This window comes from Lepisosteus oculatus, chromosome 19 (genome assembly GCF_040954835.1).
Source record: "Lepisosteus oculatus isolate fLepOcu1 chromosome 19, fLepOcu1.hap2, whole genome shotgun sequence".
NCBI classification, from domain to species: Eukaryota; Metazoa; Chordata; class Actinopteri; order Semionotiformes; family Lepisosteidae; genus Lepisosteus; species Lepisosteus oculatus.
In genome coordinates this window covers 6,973,109-6,994,740 of record NC_090714.1, presented here as the reverse complement: position 1 = coordinate 6,994,740, position 21,632 = coordinate 6,973,109, and the positions used below count along the sequence as shown (strand labels likewise).

The following is a 21,632-nucleotide window of genomic DNA, read 5'->3' as shown; positions in this document are numbered from 1 at the left end:
TCCTAACCCTCTATTTGTAACAGTATAAAGGTCAGTTTTAGAGATCGGAGCTCATTCGGATTCATAGCTTTAGTCAATACAGTATATATAAAAAGACTTAACACACACTGTCTGAAAGCAGACAGTGAGTAAGTAGATTTCGAAATGGGGCTGGAAAGTTTGTGCAGACCCAAAGTGAGACGGGAAGGAATTAGGATGCAAAGCTGAGCAACAGTCAGGGGCCTGGTGCCTGCAGATAACCGAGACAAATTCATATTCATGACATCATGATGAGATGCAGAACTGCATATTAAAGCAGCCTCCCTATTTCACGATTACAAGCAAAGGCGCTGAAAATGCAATTTAATGCACATTAGTACAAAGATGAGAAAGAAATTACACCGCATGTGAAGTTCACATGCCATGGGGAAAAATATCCACAATAAAGTGACAGCAGAAAAACAAATGTTTCTTTGTTTTTTTTTTTATGGTGTATCGCCTTTTCTGGAACCCAGTGTGTAGAGGATTAAACAGAAGTGCCGGAGAATAGCAGAGGCGGTAGCACCTTTGCCATTCTTGTCGTTCATATTTCATTCCATCCTTTTGGATCTGCAGCAATTCTTCAAAAGTTACAGTGTGGTGACCTTCGTGTTGTCCCTTAAATGTCCACCTGCCTGTCTCTCTCTGACACTTATGTGCCACAGAGCTTCTTTCCAGCAGATGGGCAGACCCAGTTGTCGCTGTGCTTCACCACCGGCGCTGGCCAACGGCTGCTTTAAGCGGGTTTTAATTCTCTTTGAAGTGAGCGCATGAAAGTAAAATCAGACAATGGGCATGTGAACGGAATGTTGTGCACCAAACAGCAGCGAGCCTCTGTGACCAAAATTGTAACGAGCTTACTCTACACACTCAAAGCACCATTTAGATTTTGCATCTCTGCGAACGTCCAGAAGAAAGGGAATTATTCCTTTTTCTGTGACAGTATTACCTCTCGCATTAACTCTGCTCTCAGATACATCACTTGGTATTAATGAGCATAATCAGACACTTTACCTATGACTTACAGTACCCATAAGTGCAGTAGCTAGTAGCTGGCATACAGTATGTACAGTACATATACCTTAACTACAAACCACAAAGGGCACTTGAGATCAACTAACCTTGTCTGTGTTCCCTTTTAAAAAAAAAAATGAACCTGCCTGCATGACATAACCTGGTTCCAAATGATTTTGAGCTACTAGATTTTGAGCTACTACTAGATAGAAGTAGACCTCCATCACCCACCTTGCCTTTTATCTCATCTGGAACAAGAGCAGAGTTCAGGTGTGATCTTTGTTCACACCAATTTCTGAACTAGTTTTAGAGGCATGTGAGGCCCTTATATCAAGGAATAAGTCATGTAAGTGACATAGATGAGGAACAGAGGATTACCCAACAGCTCTTTAGCTAGATCTTTTGCTGAGAGCACATGAGGATGATTTCAGTGGAGTACCTCACTCAAGAGGACAATGGCCTTGTGCACAGCAAAGCCACAAGCGTATGACTTATATTCCACAGCCTGAACCATACTGCCCTCTTACAAGGAGCGCAGCCTCTTACAGCCCTTATGCTCACAAGTGTATATTACTGATGAGCAATATTTACATTTTCTCCACATTATGAGTGTAAGGAAGAGTGAATACTCAATTTGACCACCAAGGCAACATGTTTGTTGTTAAATGACCTAGTGCTTAATTGGCAACCACTAGCAATGAAATTATGACTGTTCTGACACATTATCATTCAATAACAAGTTAGAAACACAACCTCCCACTGCACAGCAATAACCAGCTTTTTTAGTAATTGATACAGGTTGCCCGGCTGTCACACTAGATTGCAGTATGGCATTCCAGAGGCTGGTGTACCTGGCAGAACAGATGTACTGTGAACAGATCGGTCTGGAGCTTTTCTGCTGGGGACTGAAATGTCTCAACACAAATCGAGTAAAAGGGACTCGGACTGAGGAGCCCACTTGCTGATGACAAACAGGACCAGGCTAGTTACCTGAGGCAATGCAGACAGAAGAATTAGACTACAGACATGTGCTGCAAATTCCTACTGAGAGCATGCTGTGATGAGAGTTTGGACCCAGTAAAAAATAAGACTCTGATCTATCCAAGCAACTGGAATTCTGCAAAACAGAAGGCATCAATTATTTCCTTAGTTCTGTTCTTACTATTTTGAGCTAGATCAATGCACAGTTATCAATTCAGCTTGTAGCTGAAAGATGCTTTAAAAAGAAATGAGTCCCCACTTGTGTGCAGATCATAGAGAATTTGATATTTCAAGCTTGTTACCTTATTTTGATTGCATTTGTACAGATAGATGTGTGCAGTTAAGAGTAACATGGATTATATAAGACTGCACGCTTAAATTTTTTTTTTCAAAGCAGTCCCACAAAACACTGACCTTTCAGACTTCATTACTGGGCTTAAATTAGCCTCAGCATCTGTTGGTTGAATACTTGGTCCGGCCAGAGAGCTAATCCATTTGAAGTGGTAGCATTGGATTAATTAATGAATTCCGTTTTCAATATCAGTTTTAATCCAAAAACTACCAAGCTCTCAAATCATTAAATTTAGTCAAATCCACAGAGAGATGAGTCTGTGCATCCTTTTGATAATCTTTTTAGTGTACTTTCATACAACACAGAATTTTTTATTGAATCAAATGCTCCCTTTTACAGAAATCTTCATGTTTTGCTGCTGTGTTATTAGTTTTTTAGATAGAAATCCTTAATCAAACATGTTGGAACAAAGGAGTAAACAATTAAGTTAATAGAAATTCTTTGCATTAAAAGAACAATATTTCATCACAGCAGTTTGGGCACAAAAATAACAAAAAAGAGAAAATGTAAGTATAAATAGTTCCTGGATTCTCTCTGCTTCAACTGTGTCACCAGTAACACAGTAAACACCAGTAACAGCTAGAAAGCTCATCTAATTTCTGTTTTGTAAGTACATACCAGCCCATTCTGCAACTGCTCTGTATTGCAGTGTGGCAGTCTTACTTTATCTCAGTTTAATGCATTTAAACTTAGGATAAAACCAAACTACATTCTATCGTTCATTTCCTCCAGTGGACACAGGGAGTTGTGGGTGCTGACACAAACTGTTCAGACACAACTGGGGGGTTCTTCAAAAAACGTTCCCATTTTGGGGTGGATTAGCTACTGAGCAACCAAATTAGTTCTATACACTGAATCTGTTTCTCTAATTTGTTGTTCTGTTCTTAGGCCTTTTCTGTTAAAACCAATTATCATTATCAACCTTTTTTACCCTGTTTTCTTACCTTTTTTATAGAGGAATATCCCCTCCTAATTTGGAATGACCAATGTTGTATTTCCCAGGCTTGGTGCGGACCAACACCTGCAACCCCACACAAGGAGGCACAGGACGTGACTCCTCTGACCTGTCCGGCTTTGATCTCATTCATCTTTTGGCATGTCACCATCCTGTGCCACAACAGCATCAGCTAGAGGTGTGGCGCATCCATAAGGCATGTCCCAGACGATGAGTCACGATTCCTTCCTCTGCAGCACCCAGCCAGTAGGGTGCCACTGCTTAGGCAATCCAGGTTACAGTCATCTAGTGATATGGCTGAAGCCATGGTTGAACCCACTTGAACCTGTGACACCTGGATCAAAAGGCTCAGCCAGGAGGAAGGCTGATCAGCCCAATTGCCTTGTTATAATAATAATAATAATAATAATAATAATAATAATAATTGCTTACACTTATATAGCACTTTTCTGGACACTCCACTCAAAGCTCTTTACAGGTAATGGGGACTCTCCTCCACCACCACCAGTGTGCAGCCCCACCTGGATGATGCGACAGCAGCCATAGTGCACCAGTACACTCCCCACACACCAGTTATCAGTGGGGAGGAGAGCAGAGTAATGAAGCCAATTCATAGATGGGGATTATTAGGAGGCCATGATTGGTAAGCGCCAATGGGAAATTTGGCCAGGATGCCGGGGTTACACCCCTACTCTTTTCCAGAAACGCCCTGGGATTTTTAATGACCACAGACAGTCAGGACCTCGGTTTTACGTCTCATCTGAAGGACGGCCCCTGTTTACAGTATAGTGTCCCGGTCACTATACTTGGGCATTAGGACCCACATGGACCGCAGGTTGAGCGCCCCCTGCTGGCCCCCCATGTTGCTCTTAACATCGTCTAATGCAGCCAACACTAACATTGCGAAACCACAGCAATGCAGTCCTGGAGCAACAGCAGTTCTAAAGCTGGACTTTATTGCTGGACAACAGAAATATGTGACAAATCATTTTTTACCTGGGTCTCTAACAACATATTCCAAAGGTATGAAGGAAAAAAAATGTATTTTCTTTAAGAGTAGTTTAAGTTAGAATTAGAATTAAAATGGATTAGAGTCTTCTAAAGTAAATAACACTCAAAGCCTATTTTAATGATCTGCATAGACTGAATGAAAGGCTACAGATGTACAGCAAATGTACTGTAGCGTTCTGAAATGATGGAACAAGGAAAGGTTTGTTCTATGCTGAAAAGAGAAGAAAAGAACAAAATCCAAAGAAGACTTTTCCGCATAGAATAAACCTTTCATTTGCAGCCTACGCATGCTGACACAGCTCTCTACTTCAGCTGCTTTCTGAAATTATTCTGAAAGCACCTTTAATATCACCTAATAATATAATATAATAATAGAACCTTTAATTATAATATTATATGTTATATAATGCAAAATTATTTTCACTACAGTGAATCCACGCCTACAATGAAGTGATGTACAGTATTGCTGAATGAAATGGAGACCAATACCATTTAAAAAAACTTCTAAAATGACATGCAGTCCTTATCGTATTTCACATTGCTATGGTCGTGTGTGTCCCCTATGTGCAGTTGTTATTGCTATTTATTCCAGGGGTAAAACTAATAGCAATCCCTTGTTGAAGTCAGGCTGTAAGACTTACAGAAAGTGGCATATGTCACATCCTTCAGCAGAGCTGGAAGACTAACAGTTCAGCTCAAGACTGTTCAGGATTTTGAGCAGCACACCTGTCAGTGAGGCCACACGCTATATCGCAACTGCAGAGGCATCCTAACAGTTCGAGTCTCTTAGGTATTCCTGACTGATTTTTTTTTTAAATGGTCAGGTGGAATATTAACCAGCATGCTGGATTTGTTTGGGCAAGTGTTGAGCTGTATTCACCCAGCACAACCCAGCCTGTTACAGATCCAGCCAAACAGAATGTCTGCCAGTCCAAGCCCCAGCACTGTTAAGTGTCACAAGGCTAAAGGCCTTAATTTCTCATTCACCTAGGGATCATGGCATCCAACAAGACAATAGAATAGGACTCATTCAGACCAAAAACAGAGCAACAAGCAGAGAACGGTGAGATTCTGAATTTTGTGTTTAGAACCCGTGTGTCACTGCTGGCTCTGAACCTGACTTTCACGATCTTTTTAGTTTATAAACTCATCATAGGAAAGTTCCTCACCTTGAACGTTGGCTGGGCTCCATGTTCACGTCGCTGTTTGAATGTGACTGCGACAGGAGCCAGCCAGGGAGGAGGGGTGAAATAAGTCAACCAGGGCTACCTGGCAAAACTGCATTTTCTCTGACCTCCCCAGTGTCTGCAGTGATGTCAATGAGCGACGTCCTGCTCCTCCAATCAGAGCTAACCAATCCTATCGGACTGGTAAGAAGAATTAAACAACAATGTCAAAATAATTCCTTTCCACAAGGAAATGGAGGGTTGCAATTGGGTCTTTGAGTGCAGAGCAATTTACGCAAGTCCTCTAATTGTCCTGTCAGATGATAATAATAATAATAATAATAATAATAATAATAATAATAATAAACTTTATTTTATATAGCGCCTTTAAAGGTGGCTTCTCAAAGTGCTTAGATAACATCAACCCCTGTGAAGACTGACACCTCAAGGAGTTTCAAGACGCGTTTCTCCATCCTACATCCCTCCTCAAGATCACTACAGTCCCCTGAGTTTAATTCCACCAACGTTTTGAATTCCCTAAACCTCTTGTGCACTTTAATCGCTTGGTCAAGCCTTGACACATTGTCAGTTCTTGAAAAACTGGATGAGGCTCGGGGCAGAAATCGCTACTAACCCTGCAACAAGTGCTGGGGTTCAGATCCTTTCAATAGCTACAGTAGGTCTCTGAAAATGTAAGCCATTTGGACACACTTGGAACTCAGGGAACTTATTATGAGAATGCTTGACTATTTAAATTCTTTGTCAGACTACATTTTAAAACATAGTTCTTTAGCTGAATTTGACTGAGGTGCTCCAAGCAGTGGTACTTAGTTTGCCAAATGCAAACCTAGGTTTAGACTGCCAGGATATCTGCCCAGTAGCATTCCCCCAGGCTTGCCAGGTACAGTACCTATAAACTTGCTCTCAGTGTGGATTATGGATACCGTTGGGGACAGCTGCAAGAAATCACAGCACAGCTCAGTGTAGTTTGGAAATTAAGGAGGGCCATCATGAGAGTGAGAAGTGAGACACCATTTTCTCTCAGACCTCAGCCCTATACAGTAGGTAGAGTGCCTTTCTGTGCACTTTTATACCCTTAGACGCAGCACGAAAAGACTACTTTGCTGCCATGTGTGTTGTGTCAGGAAAATGGAAATATTTGGAAAGGACGTGTATGTAACCATCCACAGGGAAAGAATCCTTCTGACCTCGGGAAATGCCAGACAGACAAATACATCTGTTCGTCACACATCTTTTGTAGCCTCAGCCAGTAAAATCACAGGCGTCATTGCCACCGACACACACGATAGGTGTCCTGCTTTCAAACATGTCAGAAAATCGGTCTTTACAATACTGACCATTGTATGGCTGATGTGAAATAACAGAACCGCATGGTTCCCAGCCCCCTTGTACTTGTATGAGGGCTGTGCCTTTGAGCAGTTCTGATTAAGAAGTGTCAATTACAAAGGCGAGAGGATATTAAATGGAAAAATAGCTCACGATCCCAAATCAAAACCCGGCCATGAATCTGTGTAATTAGGATCTCAGCAGGAAAAAAAAAAACAAATTTCACAGGGAGTCTGGATTGCAGGACTGAGGTCTTGGTTTTTTGTATGCAATGAGACAAGAACGGTAGACACAATCTGAATCACTTGAGGGAACATATTTCTAGAGAAAGTTTATTTGTTATGATAAACCAGTCCCCTTCAAAAATGAGAAACTCTGCAGGATTTTACCAAATGCACTGTGGATGCAGATTCCAAAAATATAAGGACTTTTTAACAGTTGATTGCATGTCTCCAGGGGGCGTCCTGTGACTGGGTACAACTTCAGCCAGCTATCTCAATTACTCCTCTGCTATGATGTGCAGCTGACTTCCACACAGCCCCTGCTGGGCCCAAGTGAGGCTTTGCAAGCTTGATCAATCGAGGAAGCAGACAGGCCAGCGAGATGCTCTCTGCCCTCAGCAGGTTCCCTCTAGAGCTCCTCCCACAGCCCCGTCTTCAAAATAATCAGGGCAACGTCCCCTGAGAAAATTGCACAATTAAGGCCCTGTGCGCCGCTCAGGAACAGGCAGGGCCTGAAATGGATGTTTATGAAGTTCGTCCTGCGCCTGGCTGCAGCCCATGGCGGGGACGAAGCACAGAGGAAAGGGTTGGTTTTGCCGAATAAGGAGGGGAGGTTGTTTTGACTGCGTCGGGCCCCAGGATAAACACAAACAGGCCCGCAGGGCTGGAAACCACACCAGGCCTCTTCTACAGGAGCGCTAGCTGAGCAGTGTGTGATTTCCTTCATGAATCAGTGAAAGAGCGCCTTCACTTGATCAAAAAGCTCAATCCACTTTGCATCCCACTTACGTTCTGAGGACTGTCCGGATGCCAAATTCTATTTCAGTTTGTCAGGATATTTTCTTTACACGTTGACACGCAGGGGTACTGTATGTACACATACCTTAAAGGTACAAGATAGACTTATATCTGATATACACAACACAGAGATTGTCTTTCTTCAAAGGCTACGTATGTGGTGCAGTGATATGAAGTGTAATACTGTCACTGACCAAAATATTAGGAACCCACCCCCTGCTGGGTAACGCACTGGGCCTTGATGAGTAGCTTGAACGGCTCAAACAGGACAGGGTGTGCTGGTTGACCTTCTGAGGCCGAACGGTGTGTGGGACTGTACCACACATCCTACCGGCTCCACCAGTATCTGATCCGGGGATTGTAATGGTCAGGGAAGGCAATGGCAGCCCGTCTCGTGCTCCGGCAGCCAGCCATCTGCCGTCTCTGACTGGGACCTCCTGTTTGTTTGACTTGCTCCTAATATTGTGGCCATTGAGTACTTATCTTCCATTTTTGCCGCTTGTAATCTTCATATTTTTTAAACTGATGGATTTACTGCTGATCACGCGGCACGGTGGCCCTTTCTTACTCGGCCTGTCTGGAAAGGAGAAGTTAAATTGACTTGATGGAACGCCAGTTTTCCACCTCTGTGGGCAGAAAAGCTGAATGAGTGGCTGGTCGGACGACGTACATACCTCGACTTTCCCTGTTCTCCAGAAAAACACTTCATTCCGACTGTGGGAGCCCTGCCAGCCCCTTATCTCACCATTCCCAGGCCTGGGGCTGTCCGTCAAACTCTACTCTCCCCGCACAATTTCTCTGCCTGTCAAAATCCCATTTCGCCTCCACTTCCCCCCGTTACATCAAGTCTAACCGTGCACAGACACAGCTGACACGGCAGCAGCTATTTCACATCCCCATTCCGAAGAATTTCAACCCTAATTTCCTAAACAACGGGATTTACAGACTGGTTTTTAAAGAGACATAATCTAGAATGACCTCTGCCTGAATAGTAAATTTGTGTTACTTTGATACTATAACACATGCAAACCACACACAGATAAGCTGTATATCTCTATTAGCAACACAGTTAGTTTAAAAATCTACAGCAGCCATGCCAAATTAAGCCCTGCAAGCACAGCAGATTTAACTTGCCAATTAAAAATATAATTCTGCAGTAACACCTTTCGAAACCTTATCTTAATGGAAGCCATTTCTGATTTTCGGTAACGATGTATATCTATACTCAGGCGTTGCTGTGTTTAGCTCACTTTATCACGTCTTCGATGGCAGAACGCTTAGTGCCCCAGCCACTGCAGCAGATCTGTGAAGGAATAACGTATGTACAGAGGAGTGCTTCCCATTCACTGGCACCACGCCTGCGTCAGAGCTACTGATAGCACGTTTGGGACCAAGCCTAAGTGTCCAGCGAGACATTATTCAAGTGCTGCACACGCCTGCCGAACTCAGAGCTTATCTGGTCTCAGTGGAGGTCACAGAAAGTCCGATCAGGTTAAAGTGCAAGATCCCAGGGCTCCCAACTGGCAAGTAAAGGCACTCATTCAGATTACAGGCTGAGCTCGATGACTTGAAGCCTGGACCTCATCTGTAGCCAACTGTAACCGGGATTCTTCAACATGCAAACTGGGTAACTGGCATAAGGCCTCCAGAGATTTTGTCAGCTGGCATTAGATGGCTAAGGCTCTCCTGGCCCCTGGCTAACTTCCTGTGTTGCTGAACATTAACTTTCCAGGCTACTACAGCAGATCTGCGAACGAATAACCTATGTGCCGAAGGGTGCCTGCAATAAAGTCAGTGACAGCTGCACCACCTCTGACTGGAGCAGCAACCCCTGAACAAGAGTCAATGTTGTGAGATGAGACGTTAAGAAACAATTTGCGATTCTTAATGGGAAGGTATAAGCTGAAGAAATGAAAAAAAGTGATAGTGTGGTGCTCAAAGATACAACAGCAAGGTGTATGCTGGGACCTCTAACCCCTGACCTTTCCAGAATGAGGCCAAAGCCTGAATCACAATTTCACGCTGCCCTCAAAGGGTCACGTGTCAAAGTTCAAAGAGACAAAGCCTCTCAGATTAATTAATTCAGGCAAACACTTCGTTCCACAGGGCACCAGAGGACCAATCAATGCACACTGCACAATTAAGATGTGAATTATAAAATGGTATAATCGGAGCTGTTTCCTTTTGTGTTTGTTTTTTTTTTGTATTTGCGAAGAGCTGTGATGGTGCCTGGCTTCATTTGCATTCCTTTATTAGCGAAATAAATGAACATTTAAAGGGAGCTGACTGATGGCAAAAAACAAAAGTGTACACCCATCTGTAATTTTCCACACTGTAGGAAAGTGTCAGCGGTTGTGTTGAAAATTTGGTTACCTCTCAGAAATGTATTTCCTTCTGCATTGTAAATGTTAAACTGATCCATAACATGAACACTATCCTTAAAAACAGACCCGAAATTGCAGACACTAGCAGAAACGGAGTTCTTACTTATTCCATGTGTTTTTTTTAATAAATATGGGAACTTTAAGATATTAGATTTCTTTCACATGCATTATTAAGGGACAGTTGCTCTCGTATAGAAATAAACAACATTACAAACTTCTTAAAGGAATTGACCTTAAGATAATAGAAAACGTATATATCAGATTGAATTAAAAACATTGGCTATCTTGTGCTTTTATGAATCAGCAATGCCTCCGATATCAGTGCCGTTAGCACACAGACATAGAATAATAGTAACTGAAGGGACCACACGGCAGGTGCCCACAGGGGCAGGAGTTATGTGTAAAAGGATTAACCCCAATCCTCACCCCTCCTGTCTGCTGGGAAGCTGAATGCAGCCCACTCACCAGCTCGATGAGCTCCTGGTAGCAGACCTGGCCCTCCTCGTTGCTCTGTACCAGGGCGAACAGCATCTCCAGCTTGGCAGGGTCCAGCTGCAGCTCATGGTGCTCCACCAGGGTGGTGAAGTTCTCCACTCCGATGAAACCGGTGTTCTCTGGGTCCAGCTGCCAACAGAACACACACACTGGGTCACACACCTCCCTGGACACCTGATGGACACACACACTGGGTCAGACTCTCACTGGACACCTGATGGACACACACACAGGGTCTGACACTCACTGGACACCTGATGGACACACACACAGGGTCTGACACTCACTGGACACCTGATGGACACACACACTGGGTCTGACACTCACTGGACACCTGATGGACACACACACTGGGTCTGACACTCACTGGACACCTGATGGACACACAGTAGGTCAGACACTTACTGTACACCTGATGGACACACACTGCATCAAACACCTCACTGGACACCTGATGGACACACACTGCATCAAACACCTCACTGGGCACCTGATGGACACACACAATGAGTTAGACTCACTGTACACCTGATGGACACACAGTAGGTCAGACACTTACTGTTCACCTGATGGACACACACTGCATCAAACACCTCACTGGAAACCTGATGGACACACACTGCATCAAACACCTCACTGGACACCTGATGGACACACACTGCATCAAACACCTCACACACTGGGTCAGATTCTTTCCTGGACACCTGATGAACACTCACACTGGGTCAGACACTCACTGGACATCATGTCACACCAAGTCAGACACTCTCCTGGACACCTGATGGACACACACTGGCTCAAACACGTGATGGACACCTGATGGGGACACACCAGGTCAGATACTCCCAAATGTAAATTGGGAAAACCAAGTATAATTCAGTGTAAATTCTACAACAGAGGTGAGAAATGAACACTCTCAGAGAAGAAAGCAGAGTTATATGACAAAATGTTTCCTCCAGATTTCAGAAAGCTACATCAGCAGCCTCATGGGAAGCTGTCTACAACCTCAAAGCTTTGCCAAAGGCCAGTTATGGGAGGTGTCCTGACATTCCTCATCAAGAAACCTTTTTATGGTCCCAAAAGCCCAATATTTACTGCGATGCTTGTGTTGTATTGGATCCCTTTAATTGATTTAAACAGAGGTGGATCATAAAACTGCCAGAATTTAGTTTTGTGAAATAGGGTCTTATGACCGACAGGCTAGTAAAGCACAGAGCCACTGACAGCTCACTGCAGGGCTCCTCTGTCATTCAGCTCAGACACCAAGAAAGACACCAAGCTACTTAGGCAGATAGATTGATATTTACACAGATACATCTTAAAAACAGATCCATTACTCAAAGCTCTGCTTTTCTGTAAAAAAAAGTATTTTTGTTCAGGGGGGGAAGAAAGATTACTCGACTTTCCTGCTTCATGATTCAAGAAATTCATGATTTATATGTGAAAATGTAATACACCCTTCTATATTTACACGCATTTCTCTAATCTAAATGTGACCCGTTCGCTGCCATTTTCTGAAAATTCAGTTTTACACTACACAAAATCCTGTTTCAGAAAATAACAGTGAAAAGTGATTCAAATGATTAACCTCTACATACAGTACACAGGTTATATTGCAAGTATTCTCCATGTCCTTAAGACACTTTATCGATCTACCTATTGAAGGTAGATCACTAACCATAATAGCACAGTCCTGTAGGTAATACAACTGCTGTGTACCTCTGTAGACTAAAATAGGAACAATTTCAAGAACAATGAAAACAATACCTGGACTATTCTGGAGCCTGTCTAATTGTCATATACTCCAATACAATCCACTCCTGAATGTAGTAGTTGTAGCAGCAGCAGCAATGACAGTAGTAGTAGTCAATAATCATATATAGTGTTTTTCTGGACACAACACTTAATAGCACTTAATAAAGAGGACTCCCCTCCACCTGTTCGGTTGTCCCCACCAGGATGACGCAACTGCAGTCATAGAGCACCAGTACACTCGCCACACACCAGCTATCAGTGGGGAGGAGAGCAGAGTGATGAAGCCAGTTCAGAGAGGGGGACTATTAGGAGACTCTGATTGGTCAGGGGTAAAATCCACTCCTGAATTTATGGTCGATCCCCAAGTCCTAAGATCTAAGATCTAAGAACATCACATCTTGTAGGAATTGCGTGGAAGTTGCTGTGTGCTGTTTTGGAGGGCTGGGGTTTTCAGCGTGCAACTTTATTTTCTGTGGGGTTTGAGCAATTCCCTGTTATGATATCAGAAGGCAGATGAACATCAAAATTCGCCAGTGAAGTGCTAATTTCCAAAAGTGACAGAATACAGAAGTGGATTTTGTACAGCGGTAGGGGCACATTTTCCTTGTTTTCACCCATACTTGTTACATCTCTTTTAAATGCACTATGATGCACTGCTACTGTACGACTGCAAGTAGAGCTGTTATTCACCAGAAATGGAAATGGAGCTTAGCCTGTTTCAGAGTGAAATGTGGTTTGGACCTTAATGACACCTCAGAGTGGGGAATGACTGAAGACGCAGCTGTCACTGCACAGAGCAGCAGCTTCAGAAATACTGTAGGCATGTTCACATGAATCTTCACTGTCTTAGGGCTGACACAGTCCACAGTGCTCTTATCCCTGCTTTTGCGTGACACTATTTTATTTTAAACGTGAATGTGAGAAACCTTGAATTCTTTACCATTTCTTATTTGTTTACATCTTCAGCAGTGCTGACTGAATTCTGCACTTCCTCCCATCTGCACTCTGTGGGAGCAATGTCAGAGGGGCATGAGAGAAGGCTACCTGCAAGGGTAGGGGTATCGCAGATGAGAGCTGGGACACGATTCCTTATATGGGTAGACATAAAATAAAAAAAAATAATCAGCTTCTGGCAGTGTGGACGCGTTTCGGACTCTTCAGAAATAAAATATTAAAACCGTTAATCACACACATAATTGGCAGCCCCAACCTAAACAAGCCATTCCTTGGCACAAACTTGTGGATTTAATAGAGGTCCTCCTCAGCCGCCAACTGTCTCTGCACTCTGGCTAAAAGCAGCAGTCATGTCCACCCCAGTCCACCAAACCTGCAGGCAACAGACAGGGCTGTCCCCCCAGATGGCTCTGAACTGTAGCTGCAGCAGTAGAGGTGCCGGGTTTAAAAATCAGCACATTAACAGGCAAACACAGGCAGGACGACTGTCTGGGGGAGCCACAGAAAATAAAACTATCAGTCAGGAAGTTATAGTTGAGACCTAGTTTCCCTGCACGCTGCATAGTGGTCTTCGCTCTGGTGCTGCTGTCTGAGAGTTGGGAGAGTTATCATCGAACACTGCAGTGTTTTAATTCCAGTTAATCTACTTGTCTGACTCCCTTGCCCTAATCTGTTTCCCAGTGTAAGATAAGAGCAATTAAGCATATGCTAATTTGTTTCCACCCTCCTCAGTCATTTCTGGACTCAACTGAGGCTCCATTTGCTGCTGGATGAGTGACTCACATAATGGACAATATTAATATTTATTTATTCTTAGCTCTACACAGCGACGTGAATGAGCCAGGTCAATAACGACGGGGCCACAGCACAGTCCTGTGTCGTTTCTGCAGGTAGAGAGCCACCTACAGATTCATTTCAGACATAGCATACTTAAAACTAACATTGGCAGGTCTGGCAGCGGCAGCACAACCGTAAAAAAAGGAGCGCTTTGTAAGACTTATGCTAAAAATAAGCACTTCAAAGGCGTGCTTATCGCTTTACTGCATTACCATAAGACACGCGAGCGGGGCCTTCATGGCGGGCTGCCCTGTGCTCAGCTGCCTCTTCGCCGGTAAATTTCAAATGTTTTTTTTTTATTGAATTCCACATTCAGCTCTGTGGGTCGTGTTTCCGAAGGGGGGTGGGGGGGTTATTTTTAATTACGGCTCAGATGCCAGCCTGTGAAAAATTGATTAAGGATGCTAATAAATAAAAGCAAAACAGAAAATTAAGCAATTACATAGCTCAAGCTGCAGTAATGAATCGAAGGGAACGGGCGTCGGTGTTAACTCTTTCCAACGCACGGTAACTTTGGCGCCGATGGCGTTTATCGGAAAAGAGCTGATGAAACCTCACCAATGACGTTTCCAATGCCATTTTAAAACACCCCAATTCCAGGCACACACTCAAAGCACGGAGCCTTATGCGCAACATTAGAAAGGAAGGCAGGATTGTAAAACTACTCCCACGAAGGCACGTTTCACACACGCCTAGGAGCGTAACACCGAGAATCTCAGACAGCCGGAGAACCACAAGACTCCACAGAATAAAAATACAATTGTTACGTTATTACCAACAAAGCTGGAACAGCTTTTCAAGTCACAGAACTGCCGCAAGGGAAGACAGGAAAAAAACGGAAATGCACCTTGGAATACGGAAATAACATTTAAGGCACATCGTCCTTCTATTTATCCCCAAACCTTCTTAGATATACCAGGGGTTTGCTTCTTTCCTGGTAACGCTGTAACGTTGGCTTTTGAAATGACATATTATACATACATGACAAACAATTAACATAAAAATTATTAACAGATCATTTGTATCACCTTAGAACTATCCGAGTTTTGTTATTAAAACGTTCGGAATCGGTAAATCCTCGGCACTTCAGTTAAAGCCAAGTGTTAAACTGTTACAGATTCTCTACAGGCTTTATGAATGGAATTTAAATCTCCTAACCTCCATTTTCATGTTTTTTTTTTGTTTCTAAATAAAAACATTGTATCGCAGGAGTCAGGACCACTTAAAAATGCACCACCTCACTCCTGAAATTAAGCTGTTGTGAATGAGCTCAAACAAGAAAGGCTTTGATCTGTTTCCGACTAATCCACTCACATTGTGCTTCATGCTGCGGTATTTATACATGACATGTTTCCCCGTTTGTTTCAGCTGAAACAGAATATGAAACTCACACTGCTGATGGTAGGAGTGACTGACTCGTGCCCTGAGATGAAAACACAGACTCTGTTCATAGATCGGTTCAGGAAATTGGTACAAACATTTCTACAGGCAATTCAAAGCACCCAGCAGCGTGCAGCCTATCCAGGACATTGTGAGAGGGTAGCAGCAGCCAGTGCGACCAGAATGCACCCCGTCATGGAGTGCATCTTAAACACTTCCTCCCAGACGAAAACACAGAGCTGTCAGAGAAAATACAAAATTGCACAAGGGACAAGTGACTCCGGGAGGAAATGCAGAGGAAAGCAGCTCTTAAATGCTAACATATACTGTACATCCGCCAATTACAGCAGCAATGTAGATGGGTGAGTCATGCTGGGAGCTGCCTGATGGTCCAACCACTAACATTAAAAGTCGGTGTAGAGCAAAATGGTGCAAAGTCAACAAAGTCATTGGTGGACTGAAAAATGTTGCAAAGACTGTTGATTTTGGTGCCAGACATTGTTCTGGGCGTTAGTGGGACCAGCGGGGGGCGCCCACACTGCAGTCTGTGTGAGTATTAATGCCCCAGTATAGTGACGGGGACACTATACTGTAAAACAGGCGCCGTCCTTTGGATGAGACGTTAAGCCGAGGTCCTGACTCTCAGTGATCATTAAAGATCCCCGGGGCATTTCTTGATAAAGAGTAGGGAATTATCCCGGTGTCCAGGCCAAATTTCCCCCCTCAGCCTTTACCGTGCCCTCCAAATTGTCCCCATGTGTGATTGGCTTGCACTTGCCCTACGACGGACTGGCGTCCTGTCCAGGGTGTACCCTGCCATGCCCTCGTTGCTTGCTGGGTAGGCTCCGGCTTCACAGCGACACCGTATGATATAAAGCAGTTTGACAAATGACATGACATAGCTTGTGCAGGACTGCAGAGGAGGGCATGGTGGCAAGTCACATGTCCACACTGATGTGAGGATGAGCCTTCAACAGTCAACCCAACCAGCGCAGTCCCAGCTACCACTCTGTTAAAAAGCCTCTGTGAAATAAGTGGAATATAGTTCTGCGGTGCTTGAAAATACAGTAAATCACCATTTGGAGACTTGTTCCTTTTGAACGGTGCTCACTGATTTGTGGAACCTGTGCGGTTAGAACTGTATCTCTTTGAACGATGTACACGTTGCTGTAATCATGTCTATTTCCGAGGTGAGGAGCGCACGCTTGCTGTGCCTTCCAGAGCGCTGGTGCTGCAGCGTCCCCAGCTTACAGCTGCTTACAGTTCGGATACACGGCTGTTCTTTACGAGCGGGTTTAAAAGGGGATGAAGGTAAAATTTGGAAAAAGGAATAAGAGAGATAAGGAGGTTGGAGTCCTGGGGCGCTGGGCACAGAGCCTCACCGTGGCAGACTTGACGCAGGTACGGGGGGGGTCTAATAGACGCTGTGGAAGAGACACGGGGTCGTTTAATATCACCTTGCAGGAACTCTTTGAACTGAGCCAGCAGCTCGGTCACTTTCAGCTCCCGGCAGCTGGAGTCGGGAGGGAGGGGGCTGTTTTTCTCAGGCAGCGCGGGAGCGAACGGGCTAAGGGGGGAAAGCGCGGTAATTGAACCGATGCGACATGACGAGCGGCACGGCACCGCCGGGCCTGCATCGGTTGCCACGGCGACGGGGCGCTCGTTTCCTGTGGCGAGAGCGCGCGGGTGCGCGCGGGCGCAGACACACAGAGCCTCTCCGGGCTCCTTCTGCGCCTCCCGAGCAGGTTCCTTCAACCTCCACCTCCTCCTCCTCCTCCTCCTCCCCCTTCCTGGTGCCCAGAGAGCTGTCGTGTCACAACCCCTGCCCTGGGCCTATTGCCCTCTCATCTCACAGCCCCCCCCCCCTCGGGAAGATTTACCGTGTAGTTATACACATAAACACCACGGTCGGTGTTGAAGAATCAGACTTCTCATGAACGGGCAGTTTCTTTTCCTCCCTCATTATAATAACCACAAAGATGATTTGATTTGACAAGGCCTCTTCTGGGGCTGTCCTTCCATGGGAGACTGGGCAGGCTCTGGGGGAAGATTAACAATGTGACACCAGCTGAGGAGCTGGCACCTCACCAGCCCGGATGCCGCGTGTGTGAGACGGAGGTGGGCTTTTTGTGCTGCACACCCCAACACACAGCGCCACGGTCCACCTGTAACTATCTCACACACCCCTGAGGAAGCCCGTGGCTACGGCTCTTTGACAGATACCTTGAGCTGGGATTAAACATGACTGGGATATTTATTGAGCTGGGAAAGGGCAGGGGCTTTGGTTTACCACACATCCCCTGCATTTTGAACCTGTCCTTGAGCTTTCTAGCTTCCTGAAAAAGAGAAAAGCCTAGTCAACAGCCACCAATACATTCCCAGCTGGTCCACACGGCAAAACTGACCCGAGTCACAAATAACACGTGTGAAGGGAGCCACAGGACCTACAGTGAGATGCACAGCCAGGCCCCTCAGCCCATCAGAGCTCGCCATTTTCCTAAACGCCTGTCCCAGCATCAAGCTGCGTTTTGACAGATCCCATCAGCCCTCGAATCCTGATCCAGTCCTTTCCTCAATCTACAGAATCGTCAGCACCCATTAGGAACTGCTAATTGTTATTTACACTACTTTCCGAGAATCAGTGTTAGAGTCACTACTATCCCAGAATCAGTGTTAGAATCACTACCATCCCAGAATCAGTGTTAGGAGACCTGCAGTCTGATGGCAATGTCAGTGAGTGACACACTGCTCCTGAAGGGGGCGCTCTCGCTGTCGATAGGCGTGACAGCGCGTCAGTCCACACTTGGCTCTGCGCACGGAGGAGGAAATTGCCTGCATGCCCCGCCCTCTCCGGCCCAGGTGCGAGAGTCGCCAACGGGAATCCACTGCGATTCCAGAAACGGTCCAGAATCGTTCAATCGTTCATCCATTATCTATTCTCCAATACAGGGTCGCGGGGTAAATTGGGTAGATAGTCAAGAAATAATAATGGGCAATTTCACAGTGGAAAACAATCCGTTAAAACTCAAAACCATGAGCCCCAGTCACAAGGGATACTGGGATAGCAAGACAACAGCAGTCAGATCCAGAACGGAGACTGACATACATACACCTCAAGTGCTGTGATGATATATCCTGATTTGAAGGGACCCACAGATCCAGGAGGTGTGTTAGGTTAACAGACCACATGTTTTTCAGTTTTACTATGCTTCCACTGTCCTTTATTACACTCTACTCTACTTTATTATTTGATGCTCTATTACCTTTTTATGAGGAGGGCATCACACGCCTTTTCACAGTCTTTTGATTTTCTTAATGTTACTATTCTACTGTATCTGATAGAAAGTGACAGTCAGCATTTTATACATTTTAAATCTATTCATCAGTGTCAGAGCCCGTGTATGTTAATCCATCTCCTGGTTTCCATTTGTTATTGTCAATGTGTGTTACAGGGATCTGGAACGAGCTATCCAGCCACGATCGTGAGGCCAGCAGACGTTTTAAAGAAAAGCTGGATCACATCCTCAGATAAATTAATTGGGCCAAAGGGCCTGCTCTTGTTTGGATCTTTTCCTACGTTCATTTGGAAGCAAATATCCATATGAGGACAAGTCAACGGAACAACGAGAGATACTCATCGTTCCCTTCAGTTCCAGTTCCTATTTTCCCCACACAGTAAAGGAAGCTTTTTTATTCTCCAGATCTCAAATCTTTTTTTTTTTTTAAAGAGACATCAATTCTTGAAGAGGGTTTTTAATTAAAGATGATATATTTGGCTGCCGTTCAAGCTCCTTTGCTAAAACTGTGCTGGTCCCCCATCCAGCTCAAACAAGACAAACAAAACGCTCCTCTAATTGAAATGTCTCTGTGTGTGCGCAGCGATGTGCCAGAAATAGATTGAGATCAGCCCACCTCTCCTCCCGCCGACAGAGCCCCTTCATAAACAGCCTTTTGAAGGCACTGGCTTTCCCACACCTGAACGCAGCCGCCGAGTTAAGAGACCCCGCACGAAGGCAAAAGTCGGCCTTGCTTCTAACACTCTTGACGATCGGGTTCCAGCTAGTTTCCACATTGGCCCGAGAAGAAGAATGCAAGGGAAAAAATAGGAAAATTCTTATATCTGTTTTCTTATATCAAAATGACATTAAATTACATACTGATACTAGTAATCAGTTTGTTTTAAAGACCCAGGGAAAAGTCCCAATAGGGTGTATTTCAAACATATGCATGCTGCTGAAACAGAATGACGTACAGTACAGTTAAATGAGATGCTCGGGTGGGCTGAATAGCTTGTTATTAACTTAATGTTCTTTTGCTCTTTGTCATGTTATAGGCATCTTATATCAGAAATATGTGTTCATCGGCAATTAAGGTTTTATGGCTCTGCTTCATATGAGCGTAGGACACTGCTGGTCAATGAACAACACACAATGAACGTCTGCCTTTTCACCACTGCGTTTTGCTGAGCGTTTTACAGGTGACATCATCCCCATGCTTCCTGGATAGCACTTAATTTAGCCAGGATGACCTCACTGAGTGTAGCAAATGTTTCTGATGTGACAAAGTGGCACAACAACGGATACTGGTATTTTAATAAATTAACAAGTAATAGGTTTATTCCATGCCGAAAAGAGAGGAAAGAAAACAAAACGTTTTTGGCTGTGGAGCCTTCTTTGGGTGTAAGTAATAATATTATTACACTACACTACAATAATTACACTACAATAATAATACATTAAACATTTAATTTATTGAATGTTTAATTTAATTTAATAAATTAAACATAGCTGTTGTCGTGGTTGCATAGCCTCTATGATTTCAAGTGATCGAATAAAATATTGTAAAGACAGCAAAATTATATCATGTGGGGAGCTGTGTCAGCATGCGTAGGCTGCAAAGGAACAAGAAACAGGTTATTCCATGCTGCAAAAAAAGAAGAAAGAAAACACAACGTTTCGGCCGTGGAGCCTTCTTCAGGTGTCAAGATGGTGTCTTCAGGTGACACCCGAAGAAGGCTCCACGGCTGAAACGTTGTGTTCTCTTTCTTCTTTTTTTCAGCATGGAATAAACCTATTACTTGTTCCTTTGCAAAATTCTACCATTGCTAGCTGGAATGCGGTGCTTTCTTGGAATTGTCCCCAAGTCATACTGGAATGTGATTTTCCATTAGCAAATATCTGACCTCTGCATGAGTAAAGTCTCAACTTTTAAAACGCATTCCAAAACACTTCCAAAATATCCACCCTCCAAAAGAAAAACGTGCAGGATATGCCCCATTGTCAGCTCCTGCAAGAATTTCCAGCTTGGACGCCGCTCCATGTCTGTTAGTGCAAACCCACCTTGAGACTTTGGGAACTCAAGTTCCAGGGCAGCTTGTCTATCCAGAGAAAGTGCGATCCAGACCACTACAAGAACATTCACCTTCACCAATATCAGCTTGCCCTGGCTCCTGCTCCCAATCTGATTTTAAAGACTGAGGAGTTCGTGATCATCAGCACTGAAAACGAGCCCAACAGACAGGAAAAACACTACCACAGATTGTCCGCCAGAGGTGCAGCCTGCTGAATTTGATCACAGCCAGCCACTGCACACCTGGGATGCACAAGCTCTTACAGAAGGAGAGGCGATGGAGTATGTCATCCAGAAGCGTCATGCCCACAGTACTTCAGACACAATCTCTAGAACAAACAGCAGCAGACTGCAAAAACCAACAGACCTGCAAAGAGACACTCGTCTGAAAAAACCACATCTCAGCCCCGTCACAGCTCTGTCAGAACCAAGTTGCAAGGAGATTTCCCTGTGAAGCTAGCTGGCATAAACGGAAGGATGTCAGGCAGCCTGAGACTACCATATTTAGATCAGAGCAGCCTGGTTTTGTTACAGCGCAAAGCGGAAAAGTGACTGGGCACCAGACTACTGGGAATCAGACGGGAGTATGGGATCTCATTGCCCAGCAGGTATGAG

The 21,632-nt window shown here is 44.4% G+C and overlaps 1 protein-coding gene and 1 long non-coding RNA gene across 2 annotated transcripts in view; one reads left to right on the top strand and one right to left on the bottom strand.

The window, feature by feature from the left end:
* Nucleotides 1-21,632, bottom strand: part of rhbdl1 (rhomboid, veinlet-like 1 (Drosophila)) — an 84,718-nt gene that overhangs the window by 59,972 nt on the left and 3,114 nt on the right. Inside the window, exon 2 of the mRNA XM_015360037.2 lies at nt 10,713-10,871. Within this exon, the coding sequence (XP_015215523.1) occupies nt 10,713-10,871 (159 nt within the window). The remainder of the gene's footprint in view (nt 1-10,712; nt 10,872-21,632) is intronic.
* LOC107078983 (uncharacterized) lies at nt 16,867-19,368 on the top strand. Its single transcript, XR_001479955.2, has 2 exons — nt 16,867-17,069; nt 19,121-19,368. It is a non-coding gene; the product is annotated as an uncharacterized lncRNA (long non-coding RNA).